The 20698-nt window shown below is 51.9% G+C and overlaps 1 protein-coding gene across 1 annotated transcript; it reads left to right on the top strand.

Moving 5' to 3' along the window:
- Nucleotides 1–13615: 13615 nt before the first annotated feature.
- Nucleotides 13616–20680, top strand: LOC147225515 (fetuin-B). Its single transcript, XM_086162497.1, has 7 exons — nt 13616–13922; nt 15010–15120; nt 15737–15824; nt 17027–17193; nt 18316–18417; nt 18596–18682; nt 19556–20680. Exons 1-7 carry the CDS (start codon nt 13698–13700, stop codon nt 19967–19969), a joined length of 1194 nt encoding a protein of 397 aa, XP_086018623.1. The 5' UTR covers nt 13616–13697; the 3' UTR covers nt 19970–20680.
- The last annotated feature ends 18 nt before the right edge of the window (nt 20681–20698 follow it).

Below are 20698 nucleotides of genomic sequence, written 5' to 3'. Positions count from 1 at the left end.
TCCTGTAGTTTACTGCCAGGGCTGGGCGGCGTGGAACCGCCCCGAAAACAACTCTCAGCTGGAATCAACTGGATTCTTTGTCAGTGGCCTGCAACGGGAAAACAAACAAACAAACACACTCCCGGTCTGAAAGCATGGGGGGACACCTGGAGACGCTTGGGGACAGAGGAGACGCCTGAAAACACCTGGGGACAGAGGTGACACCTGGAGACAGGTGAGACACGTGGAGACAGAGGAGGCTTCTGGAGACAATTGGGGACAGAGGAGACACCTGGAAACAGCTGGGGACAGAGGAGCAACTTGGGGACAGAGGAGCAACTTGGGGACAGAGGTGACACCTGGAGACAGGTGAGACACATGGAGACAGAGGAGGCTTCTGGAGACAATTGGGGACAGAGGAGACACCTGGAAACAGCTGGGGACAGAGGAGCAACTTGGGGACAGAGGAGCAACTTGGGGACAGAGGTGACACCTGGAGACAGGTGAGTAACGTGGAGACAGCCGGAGACAGAGGACATACTTGGGACAAAGGAAACACTTTGGGACAGAGAAGACACCTGGAGACGGATGGGACACCTGGAGACAGTTAGCGACAGAGGTGACACCTGGAGACGGGGGGGGCAGGTGGAGACAGAGGAGACACCTGGAGACATTTGGGGGCAGTGGAGACACTTGGGGACAGAGGTGACACATGGGGACAGGTGAGAAACGTGGAGACACTCGGAGACAGAGGAGGCACCTGGAGACACTTTGGGACAGAGGCGACACCTGGAGATAGAGAAGACACTTGGAGACAGAGGCGATGCCTGGAGAGAAAGGAGACACCTGCAGACAGAGAAGACACCAGGAACAACTTGGAGACGGAGGAGACACTTGGAGGAACGTCTGTATGGCTGGAGGACGTGAATGACGGGGTGAACGGCTGGATGTCTCCATCTGATCCTTTGACCAGCCCAGGATGAACCCAACGTCTCGTCCAATGTCTCCACCCCTGTGGAGGACAAACAGTGGAGACAATGAATGAATGAATGAATGAATGAATGAATGAATGAATGAATGAATGAACGAAAGCAATCTATTCCTACTGCTGGCTGGAAAATTGACTTCAGCGGCTTTCAGCCCCAAAGATCGATGTGTGTGTAAATGGTCGAATTTGTGAGGATAAATGTCTGTGAATGAGTGTGTGAATGAATCCGTTTATGAGAATGAGTGTGTGTGGATCAATGTGTTAATGAATGGGCGATTGAATGGGTTAGTGTGTGTGGGGGGGAATGAATGTTTGAGAATGAACGGGTGAGTGTGTGTGAAGGACTGACGGAATAAGTGCGTGAATGAATGTGGTAATATGTGTGTGTGAATGAATGGGTGAACGTGATCTGGTGTGTAAGTGATGAACAACAATCTCCACATGATTGTAAGCAGAATGTAAAGTTCTTTAGTGGACCATAAGAGTGGAGCAGAGGTGGAGGTGCTGTGACGTGTTGGTCCAGATGTCATGAAGATGTGAGAAGGAGATTTTTATGAGCTACTTTGTTATAGAACCAACATTTTCATCTCAGAGGTGAAGATGTGGAGGTTCAGCGAGGAGGACGTAGAGGATCAGGAAGGAGTCCATCACACCGAGATGGTCTGGACATGGACAGAGTAGAGGGATGCTGAGGTCGGAATTGGACTCCACAGATTTCTCCGGACAGAAGATCCGGAGTCTCGGAGTCTCGGTACGCAAACCTTCAGATGTGAACATCTGTGAAATTCTCCCGGAGGGTCCCTCTGGGTGCGCCTGCGAGGGCAGGAGCCAGCGCCTGAAGACAAAGCCTTCAAATGTCAGACAGTCAACACGGATCCGTCTGTGAGTCTTCCACCGGAGATCTTCTCCATCGGCCCGCAGCAAAACATGTCCCGAAATCCGAAGCGCGGCAAAACAGCGCGGGGTGAATATCTGAGCAGCTGTGGGAGAAGGTATCCTTCGGCGTCTTTTAGCAGGAGACGCACCTGCGTTGTAGATGTTCTGAAAATGTCCTTGTGTCGCGTCGAACATCTTCTTGTCACAAGGACGTGAACGTTTCTCCTCCATGAGTTCAATCATCCCAGTCGGTGGAAGGTCCCCGGAGTCCCGGGAAGAATCCGGGCATAGAACTGTCTTCCTGTCTCCTCGGGTCCCCGAAAACTGGAGCTCCCCTCCTGCAGGGATGCAGGATCCACCTGGTGGACCACCTTTTCTTCTCCACCACCTCCACCCACACACTCCTTTTTAATACCACAAACCACTATTCATTTCAGGGTTGATAAATCTGTAGAACTATTCCTCTCAGGAGTTACTGAAGTGTGTGTGTGTGTGTTTGTGTGTGTGTGTGTGTGTGTGTGTGTGTGTATTAATACTTAATATCATTGGCAGAGGGCACAGCTTTCCATTTACTGGGGAATTTACAGGTTGAGACGTCTATGATTAAAGTATTTAAATGAGTAAATGATCTTGTTCTGTTTGTGTAGGTGTGTGTGTGTGTGTGCGCACAGCCCCACTCAGGACACACATTTCACGTGAGGTGGGCGCATACATCTTAAAATGGCTGGATGTTTTTGTCATGGGAGGCTAAAAGGAAGTGTTACACTTCAGTGTAAATGTAGTCTATTTTTAGTGTGTGTGTGTGTGTGTGTGTGTGCTGTATGTATGGCAGTGTGTGAGAATGGCAGCGTGTTAATAGCGGTTCCATGTGAACCAAGACTACACGGATTTAATATTCCACAGTCCATCCGGTGCATTATAACCCTGTCAGCCAGAGGTCTTCTTCAGTCAAGTGGAGATGATTAGGCAGGTAGAAAGCTGGTGGGGGAGGGATGACATGTAACACACACACACACACACACACACACACACACACTGCTGCATATACATGCACAATCAGCCACACTCCTTCCTGTCTCAGTGGGTCTCTGGCTGGCGTTTCCTGGGGTTCTGTGAGCTTTTCACACCCCCTCCCTTCCCTCCGCCCCCCCGGTGAGAGCAGCGGCGAGAAGATAGAGAGGGAGAGAGCGCAATCAGGCAGACGGATGGTCCGGGGAAGGGCTCGTCAGACAAAGACGCCCGGACGAGGCAGCCGCGGGACGGGGACGTCGCGGCGGGGCGTGTCCCGTTGAGGAGGTGGAGGGTCAGACGCCGCAGATTAACGCTTTACCGCCGTCAGCTGTGAGCGAAGAGATGCATCTCAGCGGCGGGGCTTGAGTTTCTGTGCCGGCGGGCTGCGTTCGGACCTCCCGCGGCCTTACTATCAATAACTCCGATAGATCATGCCGAAGAATGAGCCCTTCCGTGTTATGTCTCTCCATCGGCTTCATTCACTCAACTGTTGTTGTCAAATATCGAACGCATAAAAGAAGGATATTGTTGGGAAATCGGTGAGATCGAAAAGGGAAGAGGGGAGTACGCCGCAAGGATGAAAAGAAAAAAGTATGCGTGTGTGTAAAGCAGCCTAAGGGGGGCACAAGCCAGTGTGTATGTGTGTGTGTGTGTATTAATACATGTATTCTGGGATGTCAAAGGCTTAACTGTTTAATGTGTCAGAGGTAGAGACATAGAGATACCTCCCGGTGTGGTCATGAAGACATCACCAACTAGTAGGAGTGCAGTGCACCAATTAAAAGCGAGCGGAGCTGCGACACATGTCGTCTGCGCCGCGTCGCCGGCGTCCCCGCGCCCCACGCCATCAAAGCGGCCGGCCGGCCGGCCTCGCTCTGATCCGCCGCCGTTTGATATTCGACAGCTCGCTCACGGAGAGGTGGGCGTGAGCTTTCCATCAGGGGAAGAGGCCTCCGATGGAAATCTGAGTGAACTCTGGAAGACCCCTGGTTGAAACGCGGTGAGACGGTTCCTCCATGTTCCTCTCTAAATGCGGCCTCTGTTGAGGAGCGCTTCAAACCTACCTCGGGTCTCTCGGCTTCGGGAGAAAGTTCTGGATGGATCCGACAGGTACGGATTTTGTTTTCATAGGAAGCGGAACTTCATGCCTCCTTGTCGACTCAGTCGGGATCCATTTGGTTGTATTCGTTCAAACCGTAGTAGAAGGTTTCGGGATTTTCCTTCACCGTCACTCTGCGGGGCAGACCGGCGACAGCTTGAACTTGGAAGCTTGAGTTCACTCATCCTCCAGAGGATGTCTAATGAAGGGATACAACTTTTCCCTGTGAAAATGAGGAAATCTTAATCTCCCTTTTGGAGACGTGCGAAGGTCTCGCGCCACAATGTGACCTTTGTATAACTGCAGAAAACTGCTACCCGTCACTTTTACAGCCCTCTTTCCTCCCGGGGAATCTGAGGTTCGTACCAATTATCAGGCGCCGTCTTTTGTTCTCCGACGTGTGAGAATAAACACTTTCCTCTTTGTTAGCTTCCTCTCGGTGAGCACGGCTAACCCTGCGGACCCGACCTGTGGAGAAAATGCAGAGGGTCCAATGTGGAGACCGTCTACAATCTCCTTGTTTGGAGGAATCATCTTTCATCCATGATTTGATGAAACCTGTGATTATAGCCTTGTTGAGAGGCTTTATTTGACTGTCTTCTATTCTCCAGCTGCAGGATTTGATAGCCAATCCATCCATCCAGCCATCCATCCATCCATCCATCCATCCATCCATCCATCCATCCATCCATCCATCCATCCATCCATCCATCCATCCATCCATCCATCCGTCTTGCCTTAGCAGAGGACTTCCCTCTCACTCGGCTGCAGAACCCTCCAGTAAAAACTAGGCACATTTGACCCTCGTGCAATCTTAACATTGTGTTTACTCCCCTTTTTCTACGGGTCAAAAATGACCCATAAGACAATCTTTGTACCGTAGTGGTGTACAGCCCACATGGAAACATAAACAAAAAAGAAGTATCACTTTTTCTAATTATGGGGTCTCTTTAGGAAAAGTCATAAAATTTCAAGTTGGAAAAAAAATAGGTTAAGGTGGTTTTTCTACAGCTAAATATGTTGGGGGTCACTTTTGACCCGCAAGATAACACAAGGGTTAATAGAACAACCTAGAAGGTCTCTCCATGAAGGTTGTGAATGGAATCGGTGACAAAGAGCTTCCCTGCCAGAAACAAATCCAACTCCCTCCACTAGGCGGCGGTGCAGAGCGCCCCGTTGCAGACGATAACAAAGATGGCGGCGATGGGGGAGCAGGTAAGGACGTTATTCCCCAGAAAGAGGCGCAACGGAGGACAGTAGAGTCAGACCTCCACTGTATCCGGTGGTGGAGTCAGAGGCGGGTTTTCTGCAGGACCTTCACTTGAAGATGGATATGACGAGGTGATGATGTCACAGGTTTGTGATCAGAAGCTCCAAGGCCGCAACCTTCTTGGAGAATGCAGACGTTCGGTCCATCTCCTTCCACAGGACCGGGCCGCGACGTCCGCACGCTAGGAAGAGCCGGAACGTGTTTGGAAATCAGGAAACAAAACGCAAGCGCACGTTTCCCGGCGTCGGGGCGCGCGCACGCCCACACGTGCACGATCGCCCACATGCACGGCAACGGAGACATCCAGAACATCCTCTGTGTGCCAGGCTCTTCCTCCAGGGTGAGTTAGTGGTGCTTTTAAGTGCCGACATCAAAGAGGCCTTTTTGTGTGTGTGTGTGTGTGTGTGTGTGTGTGTGTGTGTGTGTGTGTGTGTGTGTGTGTGTGTGTGTAAAAATAGGCTTTAGGGCTGGAAAAGTTTTAGTTGTCGTGAGTTGGATACCCCGTCGGTTAGACAGGGTCACGCATTGACTCGGTGACTTCCCTTCACACTCACACACACAGACACACACACACACACACTGAGTATTCACACCAATCATGGATACAGGAAGTCAACAAAGCCATGTGACGGAGGAGCTGGTAAAGCGTGGCTCCAGGCCCCGGTGCTGCTCCACCACCTTCTTCTGAAAACCGTCTGCGGTGAAGCTGTTTCCTAAAACAGTAAGATCTAAAAATACTCAGGCATCAGAGGCTGGATCTCCTGAGTGAACATCTCCGCTCACAGCTCCACCGCCGTTGTTGTCACACACACAACAAGTACCTTCGAATAGAATTCCATACCGGCGTGTTCATCATCCAGCAGGCCGTGATGGACGCGAGTTCTTCTTCCTCTGCTCCCCTCACTGGTCTTTACAGCTGATCGCCGGCCTCCATCGAACGCTCTCCTCTCACATCGACTAACTTCTCGTTCGTGAAGCTCCTCTCCGGCCTCCTGCCCGGCAGCTCCACCCTCTGCATCCTTCTACCCAAACCTCCGGAGAGGGCGGAAGCGTCCGGAGTTCAGGTGAGGAGATTCTGGAGGCCTTGTTTGTGTCAGATGTTTCTAATTCAGCTTTCAACATCTCGACAAAGCTTTCATATTTGTCGTGCTTTCCCGGTAAGCTCTGAGATTAGCCCGGCTTATCGCTAATCTGAAGATCTCCAGCGGGGAGATTCTCTAATGCCACTGTTGTCTGTCCTCAGCTGCTGGACTCGTCGTCTGTTCTCGACGGGACCCGCGGCGAGGTGACCTTCTGAGGCGCCACCTCTGAACTTCTGTGACGCAAAGATGGGCTGAAGGATCCTCCATCTTCTGCCCCGCCGGATTCGTGGCAGACTTTTCAGAAAACTCTGCCAGCTCAGGTCTGACCAAGAAACCTGCGTGTGTGTGTGTGTGTGTGTGTGTGTGTGTGTGACATCCACAGGGCTCTGAAAAGGACAGTTCACCCCAGAGGAGAAGAAAAAAACTCCTTCTTGACTTTTCACCACCTCCAGCTGAGAAGATGGATGGAGGAGGTCAGGGTGAGGTATCAGCTCCACCACCTTGGAGACGGTTGGCTGAGGTGGATTTGGATTTCGGATAAGGATCCCCCCCCACACACACACACACACACACACACACACACACTCACACACGCACACACACACCTGAGTTTCTTCAGTCGGAGGAGCTGCAGCCAGGTGTGAGCAGGAGGTTGACCCGCGGCTCTCTGGAGGACGTCAGATCTCCTGGAGGAGCTGGAGCGTGTCCCCGGAGACACGGACGCCCGCCCGCCTCGGCTTACTCCGTCTGCTGCCATGGCAACACGGCCCCGGGACGAGCGGAAACCGCTGAAAGAATAGAAGGACGGGCGAAAGTTCGGCGGCGCTCTCTTCTCGTCGGGGCGTTTCGGTTCGGCACGTGGGACGGACGCGGTCCAGACCTTCTCCGCCGGAAAACCTCGGACGCCGGAGATGAGCGTCTTAAATGCAACGAGTCAACCTGTGAGTCCTGAAAGCAGCAGAAACAGAGAGACAACCCGGACGTAGAAGGTCAGAAGGTCCAGAAGCAGAACCTCTCTTTGGTACCACAATGGCAGGGGGACCATTTCCCTTGTTTTCTAGAGAGGAATGGACACCTTCCATCCACGCTCACCAGGATCTGGAACCTTCTCCTTCTGCAGGCCTGCGCCTGGAAGGACCTCCAGCTGGACGGCGTGCAAACGAGCCGCCGGCCGGAGCGACAGTAGTATCCTGGCAAAAAAAGTATTTTTTCCGGTCCGAACACGGCTGACAAGCGTCGGAACCAGGTGATGGGTCCCCTGGACGAGGAGGTTAGGCGAGGCGGCAGGACCTCAGAAGAACCGGACTTTGAGCAGCACACATGGCACTTCAATCACGGCCGCTGATTGAGCCGCTCCCTCGCACGAGTCTCCATGTTTGTGGAGTACATCCCCTCATCCTGCTCGCTCCACGACGCTCCACTGTGGACGCCCCCTGTGATTCCTCAAAGAACGGCCTGAACATCTGCTTCTGCTGGACACCAAAGGCTGCCAGGATGTACCCAGGCAGCCTGGGATGGAGGTGGATATAGAGGTGGAGGTGAAGGTGAAGGTGAAGGTGAAGGTGAAGGTGAAGGTGAAGGTGAAGGTGCAGATGGAGAGGAGATGGAGGTGAAGGTGGAGAGGGAGGTGGAGATGGAGGTGAAAATGGAAATGGAGGTGGAGGTGGAGGTGGAGATGGTGGTGGAAATGGAGGGGATAAATGGAGATGGAGGTGAAGATGAAGGTGGAGATGGAGGTGAAGGTGCAGATGGAGGTGGAGGTGGAGATGGAGATAGAGGTGGCGAAGGAAATGGAAATGGAGAGGGAGGTGGAGATGGAGGTGAAGATGAAAGTGGAGATGGAGGTGAAGGTGCAGATGGAGATGGAGAAGAGATGGAGGTGGAAATGGAAATGGAGAGGGAGGTGGAGATGGTGGTGGAAATGGAGGTGGAGGTGGAGACGGAGATGGAGGTGAAGGTGGAGATGGAGATGGTGGTGGAAAATGGAGGGGGAGATGGAGCTGCAGGTGAAAGTGAAGGTGGAGATGGGGGCGGGGGGGGAGATGGAGATTGAGATGGAGTTGGAAATAGAGATGGAAATGGAAATGAGATGGAGATGGAAATGGAGGTGAAGGTGGAGATGGAGGTGGAGATGGAAATGTAGCAGCACAACATTCACACATTTTCCCTGCCTCTTTCTTGTGTGCTTCAGGGTGTGTTTCCTGCCGGTCTGTTCGACCCAATCTTGGGCCGAGGCGACAAACAAGAGATAAAGGAGTTTGCTATCTGCTGAGGAGAGCGGCCAGATTCTTCTCTCCTCGGGAGTTGGCAGCCACCCGAAACCTTGTTCAAAAAAGCCATTGTTGGACTTGACAATAGTAACATGGCTCTGGTGAGATTCCCTCGCAGGGAAGGTGACAGCTTTGAAAGCACACCGGAAAGCACGCTAATTATGATACTAAGCCATTTCCCCACCATCAAAAGACTATTTCTTATTCTGAATATGAAAATTACAACTACAATTACCACCACCACTACAACTACTATTACTCATCATAGTAATAATAATAATAATTGTAGAATGATTATAATAATATTTATTATTATTATTATTATTATTATTATTATTATTATTATTATTATTATTATTATTATTATTATTATTATTATTATTATTATTATTATCATTATTATCTGTGGGAAAAGTAATCTCTCCCAGAGGTGATGGTTAATGATTGCTGCAGTGGTAAATTCATGGATGGATGGATGTCTGGGCAGACAGGCAGATGATGTCCCATGTAAGACAGCGAAACTGTGAGTGTAGGAGGCACCCTGAGATCTGTGGAAGGTAGAGGTCGTGTGACAAGATGAAGTTGAGCTGTGCTGTTGTGATTGGATCTCCACCAGCCACTGGGATAAACAGTTGCTAACTAAGAGCTGCTGAATATGATATCTGGGCTTTTTCTCGGAACCTTCAGCTGCATATGTTTGACTCTGCGGCGTGTCTGTGACACAGAACAACTTTACTGGCGTACAGAGTCCTGTGACTGTAATAAGGATGTTTGCCTGTGAGCGTTTTAAGGCGAGATGCAAATCCATGCTGTCACTTCCAATTGCATAAATTAGGAATCAGTAACAGCACCTCTGACATCAATTAAAAACTAGCAGCGGCTCCCCGGCATGCTGGCCGGAAGCCTCTGGAGATGATCCTCGGGAGGACCCGCGGGCCATCCAGAGAGCCCGGTATGAGGATTTCCCTCCCGAGGAAAGTTTTACACTCAAGAAAAACTTAAAATGAGCTAACGGTCTGCCTGAGCATGGACATACATGTACACTATATGGCCAAAAGTATTGTCTCATCCATCCAAATCACTGGAATCAGATGTTCCAATCTCTTCCTTGGCCACAGGTGGATCAAATCGAACACCTTGGCATGCAGACTGTTTTTACAAACATTTGTGAAAGAATGGGTCCCTCAGTGAATTCCGGCGTGGAGCTGCGATAGGAGACCACCTGTGCCACAAATACGATCCCAAATAATCCACTGTCAACCGTCAGATGGGTTAGAAGAACATGGAAGCGCTCGGGAACAACAGCAACCATGTAGTGTTAGGCTACATAAAGTGACGGATTGGGGTCGGCAAAGGGCCAAGAGGTCGCCAACTTTCAATGGCTACAGTCCTCCAAACTTCATGTGGCCTTCAGATGAGCTGAAGAACAGTGCGCAGAGACCTTCATAGAATGGCTTTCCATGGCCGAGCAGCTGCATCCAAGCAACACGTTACTGAGTGCAACGCAAAGCGTGGGATGCGGAGGTGTAAAGCACGCCGCCACTGGACTCCAGAGCAGCGGAGACACCTTCTTTGGAGTGACCACTTCTCCATCTGGCGATCTGATGTACGAGTCTGGGTTTGGCGGTCGCAAGGAGGACGCTACTTGTCTGACTGCATTGTGCCAAGTGTGAAGTTTGGTGGATGGCTTGTTTTTCAGGACCTGGATTTGGCCCTTTAGTTCCAGTGAAAGGAACTCTGAAAGCCTCAGCATACCAAGACATTTTGGACAAATTCCATGGGAACAGTTTGGATCTGGCATCTGGTCCCTTCCTTTTCCGACGTTACATGAAAGAAAGCTCCATAAAGACATGGATGAACTTGACTGTCCTGACCTCAACCCATCGAACACCTTTGGGATGAATTACTGACTGAGAGCCTGGCCTTCTTGGCCAACATCACAAATGCGCTTCTGGAAGAATGCTCAAAAATTGCCATAAGCACACTGCTGAACCTTGTGGACAGCCTTCCCAGAAGAGTTGAAGCTGTTCCCACCTCATATTGAACCCTATGGATCAGGAATGGGACGTCACTTCAATTCATATGCCGGTCAAGGCAGGTGAGCCATATAGTGTATATATCTATATTTGTATAATAATGTGGTATTTTCTGCGGTTTGGTTGATTCATGGGTTGACTCCAAAAACTACCAGCGGACATGGGACCCCCAATTCTGCTCATGGCATTCGGTGACAAACCAAAAACTTCCACGTGTACCATCTCGGTTAAAAGTCCCATTATGGTGTGTCGTGGTGTCGCTCCGTAGGAGTGAAAACAACCATGTTAGAAAAGACGTTTCAGCCCCCTTGTTTTTCCACCCGTGTTTTCCTCGGTGGCGAACTGCTCCGCAGAAATGGTCCGTTTGCGGGCGACGCTGCAGAGAATGCCAATCAGGTGTGCGAGTCCCGCTAGCAGGAGCACGTAGCTCCTCCAATTATGGGGAAATTGACTGGTTTTAGCGTCACTGTGAATGCTCCGAGCACAGAGGAACAGGAGACGGGTCTTCGGGGGGAGATTTAAAAAAAATTTACAACCAATTAAAGAAGCCGACGCTCCTCCTTGCCGCTCGAGCCTTTCCCGCTGGCCGAGGAGACGCCGGGGGGACGGGGTGATTACAGATACAGGATGAAGGGAAGAAGATAAAGGTGGGCAGCCCTCTTGGAATTGGGTTCTCGCCTGTGAGATGGTCAGAATGACAGAAAACGGCAGGAAGGGAGCTTGGGGGCACAGGCTCCGTCCTAGCATGACTGGGATTCTGATTTTATCGACTTAATTCGCCCATTTCTGAGGAGAAACAAACTGCTGACTTTCTCCTTCACATGACAACAACTCCGATGAACCTTTGAGAAAATCGGACGTCTTCGCAACGATCCTCCGCTCGTCTCCTCCAATCCGACACCTCAGTCGGTCTTCCGCCGGATCTTCGTTATCTTTCAACTGCGGCTTCCGGGTGACTCGCCGCGGTTCTGCTCCGGAGGTCGGCGGGACCCCTGCAGGACGTTGCGGCGGGAGGGTTCCTGTGATTGGTCCAGAAAGCGGCGAGCTGCGCCCTCCTCTCTTGGCCCCGCCTCCCGTGGCGGTGCAGAGGCGGCGGCCCCCCTGTCCTATCCGGGCCCAGCCATCGAGGGGGACATCAAAGAAGGCCTGACAGCGGCGGCGCGGCGGCCTGCTGGCGACGCCGGCCCTCCTAGCCGCCTCCACGCTCTTATCTCTCCCCCACAGACCCCCACTCTGCTGCAACACACACACACACACACACACACACACACCAGCTCTGATTCTCTTGCATGGACCTGCGAGGGTGCGAGTGCACAAGGACGCACAACACACCGAGGCTGCTTTTTCTCCGCTGATATTAACAAAATTTGTTCTGCCGAGAGATTCCTCCTCTCCACCTCCACCTCCACCAGGTTGGGTGCATGTTTGAAATGGATTAAATGATTATCCTTGGGCGTGCGGTTTGCTGGAACCACCCGCAACACTTGGATCTGCTGTGAAATGTTTGAAAGAGGCGAGGTTTACTTGTGTTTCCTTTAAAGAAAAGAACAAGCTCAAAGTGAAGAAAACAAATAAAAACACCTTTTAAGTGTCGGCTTTACAAAGTGATGAATCATCTTCGCTGAACGCCATCCTGAGGCTGCAACAGCTGGCAGCTGCTCCGGCACGTTCCTTTTCATCAGCGGCTCGGCAGATTAGCTTAGCATGGAAATACTCTCTCGGGGCTTCCTTCACGCCGGGACGGCCTCTTGGGCCAGAAGGCTGACTCGGCCCGTCCTGGCTCGGCGCAGCTAAAAGCACTAGTTGAGCTGCACTTTCAGCAAAAACTGGAGGACCATAACTGCGAGTTTTAGAAGAAGAAGAAGTGTTATTCACAAAACTCCAAATCCCCACCCATGTGTCCGAACCCCAGAAGCCAGCGCTAGGAGACTGTGACGAGGAAACGCTGCCTTTGACCGGGCAGGAACCTCGGACGGAGCCCAGCTCAGTGTGGGCGGCCTTCTGCCTCAGCTGGGGTGGAGAGAGAGGAAACAGTAACGCTAATGACCGCTAATACAAGCAGCACCAACGGCTCCATGCTAATAGCTGGAATAAAACAACCATGTCTCCAAAATTCATAAACAAATAGCAAAGGTGGACGTCTGGATAGACACTGCGGTAGCTGGGAAGCTGACCAATGAGAGCCAAGGGATTCTGCAGAAGATATGACAGGACAGTGATGAGAGGTGCATTATGGGATATCCCTCAGTAAGCATTGCTAGGGGCCAGGCTAACGCTAACTATTCGCTTTCTCAGACTACAGACTGAACAGCACTATACGCGTGTGTGTGTGTGTGTGTGTGTGTGTGTGTGTGTGTGTGTGAGTGTGTGTGTGTGTGTGTGTGTGTGTAACTAGTCAGGGAGATACGTTGGTTCTGAGGGGACGGGGGATGTGTGAAGGCATCTCCAGCATCTCCAGCTGCTGCAAAGCCTCACAGGATGCATCCTTCTGGACGACACACAGACCTGAAAGGTACTCTCACATGCCATAGCGGCGTACCTTTTGCAGGAGCAGGAGGCCATATCTTCAGCGGGTCTGAGACAGTCCGGGCCGGAGGTAATTACCGGACCCAGGTGAAACATTAACCTAGTTTTTTTTCCCTATGAATCGACAGCGGAGCGTCTCCCCAAACAGCAAGCCGGGCACACAGTGCCCCCTGTTGGCAGGACGGCTGCACTGCAGCTACGCTCCTGCTCTGTGATGGCTTTCCACTCATGCTTTCAGAGGATTTGCTTTATATTTGGTCTGGAGTTTCATGCTTCAGACCGCTCTCTGCATCTTCTCTCCAGGCTTTTGTTCTATCTCTCCATGACCTATCCGTTTCCTATCCGTTTCCTGTTTCCTATCCGTTTCCATCCGCTCCTGCGTTGGATGGAGCGGGGGATGGAGACGTTGACTCTGACTCGCCCCCGCCCTCGAACAGACTTTGTCCTCGGCTTCGTTTAAACGTCCGTCTCTTGTTTTGATTCCAAAAGTCAGTTGCGGGACAAAGCAAACAGGAGAGGAACCTTCACCCTCCGCCAGTGCCGCAGCTGAACCAGCCGCCATGGACGGACCGGGCCTCCTGCTTTTGCTGCTCGTCTCCCCGGCGCTGGTGCGCGTGAGCGGGGAGGGCTTCGCCCCGGGGCCGCCGGCCCTGGCTCCCGTCCCCTGCAACGACAAAGCCGTGGAGAAGCTCTCCCGTCTGGCCACCACCTACATCAACGAGGACCGAGAAGAAGGCTACAAGTTCGCTCTGAACCGGATCGCGAACGTCCACCTACACGCTCAGGTCAGTGCCGGGAGAGGATCCTGATTCCTCCAGATGTCGAGACGTGCGGTTTGTTCCGCAGATGGTCGGATGCGTCCGCTCCTCCGTGCGCCACCAACGGCTCCCGGGGGACAAATAAAGGCCTCTGGATCCGAATCTCAACTTCAGCCGGCAGCCGGACGATAAATATTCCGCATATCGGTTCATCCTGAAGGTTTTTAACGGCGAATATAGAGATGTGCAACTAAAACACAAATCCGGAAAACAGCCAAATCAATCCGAGATCCATCTCAAACCACCCAGGCTTCACCTGAGAGCTGCGGACGCTTCGATGACTCGAGCGGTTAGAAGTCGGTGACGGGATATTGATCGGGAAAGGTGAAGGCCACCGGAAGCGCAGACGGAGCGCGGCGTTCCCGTGCCACTGTCTGTCCCTGAGCTTACTTCGTGTATCTCCTTCTGTCCGGACCTGATTGACTTTTATTATTTTTCCCGTCTCCGGGTCGGTGGGATGGCGAGGCGGGTGATGAAGTGCACGTTGTTTGGAGCGGCGGACCGCGGCGGGGATGTAAAGCACCGGGGCGTTTTTATGAAAGCCGGGAAACGTCTCGGTGAACGATCGGCCATCGGCGCATCACCGATCATTAACTCTCACGCTCTGATGGAAACACATAACTTAGCCGGTAAAGCAGGATTCTTGGCCTCCTGGCCCATCAGCACCTGAATGGAGCATTTGCCTCATGCCCTGTGTGTGTGTGTGTGTGTGTGTGTGTGTGTGTGTGTGTGTGTGTGTGTGTGTCAGTGACGTGCAGTCAGTAGAGGCAGGGGAGGCCGGGCCTCACCTGTCATCTCAGAAAGAAAAAAATGCAAAATGAAAAAAATTAATTATATGGTTACAATTATTTTCCACGTAGCTTCACCATTTTTAGTTTTTTTTTTTTTTTAAAAATCGCTAAAAAAAAATCACATTTACCGTTCAAATATGTAGAAGAGACGTGTGGTGATGACGTCAGTGCCTCACCAGCCATGAACCTCACCACATCACTGGTGCGTGTGCGTGTGTGTGTGTGTGTGTGTGTGTGTGTGTGTGTGTGTGTGCGTTCATCAGGGTCCGGCGGGCAACGTGTACTACTTGGACCTGGACGTCCTGGAGACCAAGTGTCACATCGGCAGCCAGAAACCATGGAAACGCTGTAACATCAGACCCTTCATGGAGAGGGTAGGCGGCACGCCACAAACACACCACCTCCGGGGATTTGTGTGTATCCGTGGGGACTTTGACCGGCAGCGGAGGCTCAGTCCGTTTGGCCCCGAACCCCAAAATAAACAAAACAATGAGGATTTCCATCTTGGATTAAATGTACACCACAGAGGACCATCTGTCCGGGGTCAGGGTTCGGGCTCAGGACCAGGACTAGGATTTTCTCCACTTCATCTGCAGGGAAGCTAATTCAGGATGTTTCTGGTGTTTTTGACTGGAAAGAATAAATGGTTATTTTGAGGAGGGCCAATGCAATCATAGAGTGTAATAATCCGATGACGTGTTTTTGGACAGTTATTTCCCCGTCGAAAAGTGAGGAGGAGGAAAAAACGATCGCATAAAGCACATAAACCGGGTTACTTTTACCACAGGCTGCGTTTGGAGAGGAAACGCCTGCCGCGGCTTCTCACTTCCAGCAGCACTGCAGTCCTCACAAATACAGAGCTATACTTTCGAAACCTTATGTTGTGCTACGAAGAAGCCCCCGATCTGACCCGGAAGTTTGTTTTGTCTTTTTCCAGCTACTTTTTGCAAACATGAACCCCGAGAGCAAATTCTGCTTTGTGATTTTCAGCGAATCTCTGGCAGCTGCAACGTGACCATCCTGCACACCCCGGAGGGTTACTCCTACCTGTACAGCTACGAGTGCACGCTGCTGCCGGGTGAGACGCACGTCTGCATGACACGCAGCCCGGTCGGGTCCGAGCAGAGTCACGTGGAGACACGTTAAATCCCAGCCGAGCCATTCATCGACGCCCGATGACGTGTTTTTCCCGCATGTGGTTGTTTACAACGTTTTTTTTTTTTTAATTCCGTCTTCAGCTTTGGAAGGCTTCCCTTTCATTATTTTCCTAAACTTTATCAAAGAAACTCACCTTGGTCGGTGCGTATGGACTGTGTGTGGATCCAGATAAAGGTTTAATTAACGGCGAACTCTTGGCCTCGGATTTCTGAAGTGCACTTTAAAAAAATCATCGCAGTGTCTCGCTGTGATTACAAGTATTAGTTTGAATTTCTCATTAAGGTGGGAGAATTAAGAGGGATAAATTCAATTGAATGAACTCGGGCAGAGAGACATTATTGCCGTGGCCTTTCAAAAAGAAACAGAAGGTGTCTCTTCATTTCCTGGGATATTTAAAGTCACACAGCAGCAACTATTTAAGCGCTGTCATCACCGCTACATGTTTGAAGCAATAATACCTGCTGAACTTCTTCTCAGCCAATCACCTGCCTCCGTCTACCCCGATCTTCTCCATCCCTCCTCGGTCCATGTCCAAACCATCTCAGTCCATAACATCTACCATGTGAGGAACCAAAGACGAAAATCCACCTCTTCCTCCTGTCTTCTCAGACATTATGGCTGCCCTTCACTTCTGTCTCCACCTGTCCTTTCCTGCCGGCTGATTCCCCGCCCGTTCAAACCTGCTTGCACAGGTTCCTCCTCCTCTGCCTTCTTCCTCTTCACCCATATAGCCTCACCATCTCACGTTGAGTCCTCTCCTTAACCCTCATGTGTTCTGTCTCGCTCCAGCTAACCTCCGTTCCTCCCCTCTGCAGAGCATCCCTCCGCCTCTCTGGATGTTCCGCCTGCGCCGTGCTCTCACCGCAGATCACGATGTCATGTGCAAACATCATAGTTGAAGTCATACTAATAATGTTTTTAGCGTCATACAAAACCTCAAGACCTTCCGAGCGGGGAAAAGTTGAGTCTTGTTACATGAGAGGTCTTTGGGCTCTGAGGCAGGTCTGCACTATGATCCCGGTTTTTCCAGGAGAATAGCGGCACTGTCGGTGTGTTTAGAGCGAGCTATGGTTCCGGTGTGAACGTGTTCCGCGTGACTCTCTGAGTTTCCGCTCCACGCAGATCCCCCGGAGATGCTCCAGCAGACCTGTCCGACCTGCCCGGTCCTGCTCCCGGTGGAGAGCGAAGAGGCGGCGAAGGCCGCGAAGATGGCTCTGATCGCCTACCAGATGCAGTCCACTCTGGCCGCGGGACTCGCGGTGAAGAAGGTCACCAGGATGTCGACGCAAGTATGGCCGGATTTATGATTGTTACCGGCGAAGAGGGAGACGAGGCTCCGTGGCCGATGTGCTTCCTCAGCGGGTCAGAAGAGATGTTGGTTTTAGGGGACGGACAACATCGCGAGCAAAAAAATCCAGTTGACAGCATCCTAGATTGTAAGGAGCAGATTGGGAAAGTAACGGTCCACTTACGCCCCCCTTTTGCGACGTCTTCACCGTCTTCACACTGTCCTCCAGCACAAAGGAATGAGCGACAAAGGGTTATCTAACATCATTTGTCCTCAGATGTTCCCCAAAGACTCGTACACCTTCTGGGGTTTTTCTTCTCTGTGCTTTTTGTTTGGCAGACGTGCCAAGCCGCCGAGCTCCGCTTTGTAATTGCTTACTTTTCCTTGATAGTTCTTGTGCAACTCGAGGTGGTGTTTTGGCCTCTTATCGATTTACTCTCGGTGTTTCTTCTTGTTTGAAAAGAGTCAGGTTTAAAGAGTTGAGGAAAAAAAAAACAAACATTTGCAAGTCAGCACTTAAAAATAGAGAGTTAAAAAAACAATAACGGAGAAAAAAAACAAATCCCCTCGGTGGTACAACGTCAAGAATTCGACTGACTGGAAGTCAAAGACGGGACAAATCAGATGAAGTGGATGATGAACAGATGAAGCCCAATCGCAGCCCAGGTGTCTGAGGAGAGCGGGTCTGGACCGTACTCCGAGACGATCAACGAAAGCTGACGTTCCTCTGGGAAAAAGCGCTCGGAGTAGATTGAACCGCCCAGCGAGAGAGCCAGGGGATTCTGTAGAAGATACAAGTTTGGCGTCACGGTCCGATGAAGGGACACGAGTGCAGACGGGAGGGGAGAGGAAAGGAGGGAGAGAGGTGCATCATGGGATATCCCATAGTAGCGTCGCTAGGCTAGGCTGACGCTAACAATTAGCGTTCTCAAAAAGGAAGGCCTGAAGCCTGTTATGAAACAAGGGGGGGATGTCCGACGGGGCGGTTCCACAGGTGAGGAGCAAGGCGGGCAATCCAGGAGCTTTCGCTCGGGGCTTCGCGAGCGAGGAGAAGGATTTTAAACTTTGGATTCAGTGTATGTGCTTTCGTCTGTGCCGATTCTCCTCCGCGTTTGTTTTTCAGACGTTGCCGCGGGAAGCCATCTTTGTGGAGTTCACGGTCCAGGAGTGCGTGGACGGGCCAGCGGGGCGAGGAACCTGCCGGGGGACCGACTCGCCCGCAGAGGTGAATGTTCAAAACCAGGATCCACTTTGGTTTGGAATAAAAGATGTGATTTGTCAGTGTACTCCTGCCCGTCTCACGGTTCCCCACGTTCGCGCAGCGTTTGTGGGCTTTGCCAAAAAGGGCTGCATGACCCTCCTCATGATGTTTTATGTTGCCTTCACGCTCCCTCATCGTCCAGACTGCGGGATTCTGCGTGGGATCTCTGTATGGAGACCTGAACACCCACGCCGAACTCCACACCTCCTGTGAGATGTTCAAAATACAGGTACCCAAAGTGATTTGCCTCCCCGCGTGCGTTCCGGAGCGAAAACGGAGTTCACGTTTGCGGCGGGTTCACGTTCCACGGCCGTTCTGCATCGTCGCAGTTTCCTTTTCCGTTCGGTCGTCGGCCGAGAAGACGGGCCGAACCTGATAGTAGAATTAAATCGGTCCCAGGTTGGAATCCAGAAGCCGACGTGCCTGCGTGGGATCTCCTGTATACTGTCAGGAGAGCGGATGCTCGCGGGAGTCCGTGAGCGGCCGGGGTCCAGGATGTGTAAATCACCGCTTAAACTCGTCCAGCTAATAGAATAAAGGTGTATGACAGTCCCGAGCGATGATTGTGACATATAACTAGGTATAGGGCGGCCGCTGTGGAAAAAAAAACAGCGGTTTAACAGTCATTGCGTCAAAACGAGCCAAACCGAACCTCTGCTCGTCAGTGGGCGAGCAAAGAGCGCAGACCTCGGTGAAGTGCGAGGTTAAGTGGCAATCACTCGGCGGCGTGGGCGTGCAGCCGGGGGCGTAATGGCCCGCTGCCTCCGCCGGATTCGAGACATGTTTTGTGCCCCGATTTGTTTCACATTTTAACGAGATGACTTTTCAACATACCATCTAACTTTGTGAACCGGCACCGGCGGCTGTGTAATTATTCTGTCATATCTTACTCGCTGTCCTCGCGTCACATGTATGCCTGAGATCTACAATTGTGCGCCATTGCATTATTATCCGGCATGGGGTACTGTAATTATGTTGTCTCCTCGCCCCTCCCCGGAGCCGCACTTTGTAATGTAATATGGTAAGACGGGAAGATCCGAAAGCCTCGGAAAAACGAGTTCGCCGAATTCCCGTTTGACCGCGCCTCCTCTCCCCTCCTCAGAATGTCGACATCTTCGGGTCGGTGCAGCCGCAGGTTCAGGATCTCCCCTCGCCCACGACCGTCGCTCCTCTTGACCCAACGCCGCCCGCCCCGGACCCCGCGGCCAGCCTTCCTAAGCCGTTCCACCCCAAACCCTTGGCGCCGTCTTCCAGCGAGTCCGTGGAAGCTCGGGTTAACCGTCCTCACCGCCGTCCGCCGGTCGCTCTGCCTTCGGTCTCGTCCTCCGAGGAGATCGGCGGCCCTGTGGCCCGACGCCCCCCCGTCAACTTCCGCTACCAGCGGCGCGACCGCAAGAAGCGGCTGGTCCTGTCGCCGTCGTCCAAATCTCACAGACCCATATTTCTGTCTGATTTCCCGGTGGCGCCGTCGGCCTTCCGCTCCTGCCCCGGTCCGGCCCGGTACATCACGATCTGAGCGTACGTCCGGCGGGTGAAATATCTGGCGTTGTCGGTAGAGATACACTTCAAAACAAGACCGGACCAGAGGGGCGGCCGCGCGACCCCTTTGGAGATCATTTACACGCGTGTTTGTGCCCATACTGTTAATTACTTTCATGTCGTTTCGCGCCATCGAAACGTGGACGCCGCCGGTTCCAAATGGGTCCGATTTAACACCCGTCCGAAACACGGCGAGTGATCTGAACCCGGAATCAGGCAGCCTCTGACCCAAACCTCCCGTGGAGAAATGCGGCTCGGCTCTTTGCGCTCGTGGTCACGAAGAAATTTTGGCCTTTTTGCCGCCATTTCTGCAGCTCAGGTACGCTCGGAACATTTCTGGCTGAAAATGTTTCTTCGACGGGTTCAAATTTAAATAATTATCGTAGATCTTGACCGAAAGCGTCACCCGCCTGAACGAGAACCCGCTGACCTGAAATGAAGTTTCTCGCGGCGTGCGTTACCGCCACTGGATTCTTTCCAAGAATCCATGTGGCGAAGACACGCGGGACGCCGTATCTGCTCGGATTATTGAACCGCCGAAGTTCATCGGCTCTTCGGACAAGCGTTCATTCATCCGCCAGAAGCGTCAGAGGTCCGTCGGATACGCGGCAAAGTGTTTCCTCACTCAATCGATCATATTGTGTACATGTTTTGCCGGTAAAGTCAAATAAAAAGGCGCCAGAGATGATACTGGGAGATGTTCTGT

Source organism: Fistularia commersonii, chromosome 16 (assembly GCF_037954325.1).
Source record: "Fistularia commersonii isolate RoL2024-O1a breed Wild chromosome 16, RoL_Fcom_v1.0, whole genome shotgun sequence".
Lineage (NCBI taxonomy): Eukaryota > Metazoa > Chordata > Actinopteri > Syngnathiformes > Fistulariidae > Fistularia > Fistularia commersonii.
The sequence above is the reverse complement of the archived record's forward strand: the minus strand, read 5'-3'. Positions and strand labels throughout refer to the sequence as shown.

What these genes read in the sequence shown, in the direction of transcription:
- LOC147225515 (XM_086162497.1), top strand. Translation starts at nt 13,698, where the DNA reads ATGGACGGACCGGGCCTCCTGCTTTTGCTGCTCGTCTCCCCGGCGCTG. An exon ending in TCACCAGGATGTCGACGCAA is followed by an intron (nt 17,194 to 18,315) that starts GTATGGCCGGAT and finishes TTTGTTTTTCAG; the next exon opens with ACGTTGCCGCGGGAAGCCAT. An exon ending in GGACCGACTCGCCCGCAGAG is followed by an intron (nt 18,418 to 18,595) that starts GTGAATGTTCAA and finishes CTCATCGTCCAG; the next exon opens with ACTGCGGGATTCTGCGTGGG.